Genomic DNA, 3,050 nt, shown 5'->3' with positions numbered 1-3,050 from the left:
TGTTGAAGGAATCTTGGCCACGGAAGAAGGGACCAGGTGGGTATTAGTATTAGCACACCCCATCTAGTTTCTCATCCCAAAACAAGTCAGTACAAAAATCAATTGTTTCAAAGTCAAAACCTTCGGACCCATACGAAAAAAAAATCCTAACTAGTTCCTTTTTTTTTTTGGTTTCCTTTAAACTCTCTCTCTCTCTCTGCCTTGTTATTCTTCCTTTTTTGGTGCTATATATTTCTTTTCTCCCACTGTAGCAAATACATCTCAAGGTCACGCTCTCTGGAACAACTGGCTTCTGGGGCTTATCACCATGGAAAAATAAATACCTAAATTATGAAATGGACAAGCTCACATGAGCCCAACCAGATAATTCATGGGGCCCTACATATAAAGCTCCCTTTCCTTGCACTATCTCTCTCTCTCTCTGCCCTGTTCTCCTCTCACCCTTCTCTTATTTGGCTTGCTCCTTTTCTTCTCAGAGGGAAAGAAAAAGTCACAGTTTTGAGAAGCTTCGAGGGGGGCGGAAAGAATTCATGCCTAAAAGGTCAATGAGAACCCGACTCACTATGCCCATGGTTTGTTTGGTATTGAGGTCTGAGACTTGTTAGTCTTGGTCAAAGAAGAAGGCACCGACCCTTCTTGTATACCACTGATCGAGTCTTTGGTTCTTGTGGGTCTCAGAGATTTGAAGAATCTGTGAGAAATATACATGTGTGGTGAGCAGTTCTATTAGGCAGAACCGACTTTGTTTGGTTTTCTTTTTCTTGTTGGGTGAAAAGGAAAAATTCTTTGTCTTATGGAGTTTGTCCAAAGAAGAGAAGGGTATTGTGATGTAGAAGAGGAGGTGGAGGAAGAAAAACACATGATGGTAGGAGAATTTGACAAAAACCCTTTTTGTTTTTCTTCTTCTTCTTCCACTTCCTCTCCTTCTCAGTTCAAAGGCGTAGTCCCCCAACCGAACGGGCGGTGGGGTGCACAGATATACGAGAAGCACCAGCGTGTCTGGCTCGGCACGTTTGAGTCAGAAGAAGACGCGGCGAGATCATACGATCGCGCTGCAGTCCAGTTCCGCGGCCACGAGGCCATTACCAATTTCAACAAGCTAGACCTAATTGACCCACATGAAATCTCAAGAGAAGAAGATGGCGGTGGGTCCACCAGTGGAAGCTCAATAGAGAAAGAGCATATGTTTGATAAGGTGGTGACCCCTAGCGATGTCGGTAAGCTCAACCGCCTTGTGATACCGAAACAGCACGCGGAGAGGTACTTCCCCTTAGATTCCTCGGCGAATGAGAAGGGCTTGTTGCTGAATTTCGAAGATCGGAGTGGGAAGCCATGGCGCTTTCGGTACTCCTACTGGAATAGTAGCCAGAGCTATGTGATGACCAAAGGGTGGAGCAGATTTGTCAAGGAGAAGAAGCTCGATGCGGGTGACATTGTTTCGTTCGAGCGTGGTGTAGGTGAATTGGGCAAAGATCGTCTTTATATAGATTGGAAAAGGAGGCCAGATTCCGGCCTGGAGATTGGTCATCCTTTTAATCCTCACCACCACCACCCACTGTCCTTGCACCGGTCCGTTCCGTGGGGCCGTCTTATCCTGCCACCGCCGGTGTCAATGCCAATGCCAATGCCAATTTCGCGCAATCACTTGCTTAATTACGATCAAAGGAGTTATGGGGGTACGGTAAACCATCCTGGTCATGTTTTTTACCTAAGATCATCTGTCCCAATTCCAGACCCACCACAGTATGTGGGAGTGCAACACGGTGCTGGTGGTGGTGGGGGCGGAAATGCGGGTTTGCCGGTGGTTTTCGACTCTGTGCCGGTGGTCCAAGGTAATGCAGCAGCCAAGCGTCTAAGGCTGTTTGGGGTTAACCTAGATTGCCCCATTGAAGCTAGTGGAGACGTCGGTGGTGGCGACGTTTTATCCTCACCACAGACAATGGCTTTGGCTCAGCCTCATACTCCTACTCCACTCCAATTAGGGCTCTACAATGGCTCGCCACCCGTCGAGTTGCCGAGGAAAGTGGGGAGATCGTCTTTGTCATTCGATCTCGATATCTGAAAGAATAAGAAAGATGGAAGGAAACTGAAACATGTTGCAATATCTGTTTTCTCAAACACCCAGGTGGGAATTTTCTTTGCAAAAGCAGCCATGGATTCCCAATAAGAAGCTTTGCTATTGATGGTGTTGATCTAAATTATGGGCATCCTTCTTATTTTTTCTTTACAGCATGGGGATTAATTGCTTTAGTTTATTCAGGTAGGAAGATCTTTTTTGGATTGAAGGTTGGTTAGGGTTCTGTGGGGCTGGAGAGATTTGCTGTATTACAACTGTTCTCTTAACTGTATATAGACATAGGTATAAATATAAATATAGATATAGACCCATGCCTATATATGACATTTTCCTTTTGTAAAGACTGGATTCGGTAAATGCATCCCGTCCATTATCACAGTTTAGTCTGGAAACTTTAGTATTTGGTTTTCTACAACTATTTCATTCTCTATTGTTCTTATCTTGGCAAGTGACTTTTTTCTGGTACAGATCTGATGAGATTAAACAAGTTTCTTTCTTTCGTTTGTTTTTGGTTTTCTAGTTTTTCTTTGCAGCTTCATCTTCCCAAAATTCATCTTTGTTTGGTTGATGATTGTTGGTTTGTTATCAAGAGGCCTGGCAGATTGTTTTGGTATTCTTCCACCCACTTGGAGTCGATTTTTGCTAAAAATGATTATTTGGGGAAAGGACATTTTTTTAAAAACTTAGCAAGCTTCGTACTCAAATGGGTCTCAGTTGAAGACTTTTATGTCAATACTGCAAGCTTGGAGTGCTTTCTTTTAATGTCTTCGAAAAACAGATTGGGCGTTGCGGGATAATGTTCAAATGTTTGCAGATGCAAGAGGACGAAGTTGTACATTCACGTACCATTAAACAATAGGTATGTCGAAGGTAAAATGAAAGTTGTATTGGGTTTTGTTGCATACATAGTCATTATGTATGCTTAAACCCATGCTCTCTCTCTCTCTCTCTCTCTCTCTCTCTCTCTCTCTCT

General features: G+C 43.7%; 1 protein-coding gene across 1 annotated transcript; it reads left to right on the top strand.

Moving 5' to 3' along the window:
* Positions 1 to 212: 212 nt before the first annotated feature.
* On the top strand, positions 213 to 2,507 carry LOC143887956 (B3 domain-containing protein Os03g0120900-like). Its single transcript, XM_077392207.1, has one exon. The coding sequence runs from the start codon at positions 794 to 796 to the stop codon at positions 2,060 to 2,062; it is 1,269 nt and encodes a 422-aa protein (XP_077248322.1). The 5' UTR covers positions 213 to 793; the 3' UTR covers positions 2,063 to 2,507.
* The last annotated feature ends 543 nt before the right edge of the window (positions 2,508 to 3,050 follow it).

The sequence above is a fragment of the Tasmannia lanceolata genome, unplaced genomic scaffold (genome assembly GCF_043159265.1).
Source record: "Tasmannia lanceolata isolate RefF3 unplaced genomic scaffold, GAP_Taslan_0.1 ptg000012l, whole genome shotgun sequence".
Classification (NCBI taxonomy): domain Eukaryota; kingdom Viridiplantae; phylum Streptophyta; class Magnoliopsida; order Canellales; family Winteraceae; genus Tasmannia; species Tasmannia lanceolata.
This window is presented reverse-complemented; position numbering and strand designations above follow the sequence as displayed.

Coding starts and splice junctions, on each gene's coding strand:
- LOC143887956 (XM_077392207.1), top strand. CDS start 794: ATGGAGTTTGTCCAAAGAAGAGAAGGGTATTGTGATGTAGAAGAGGAG.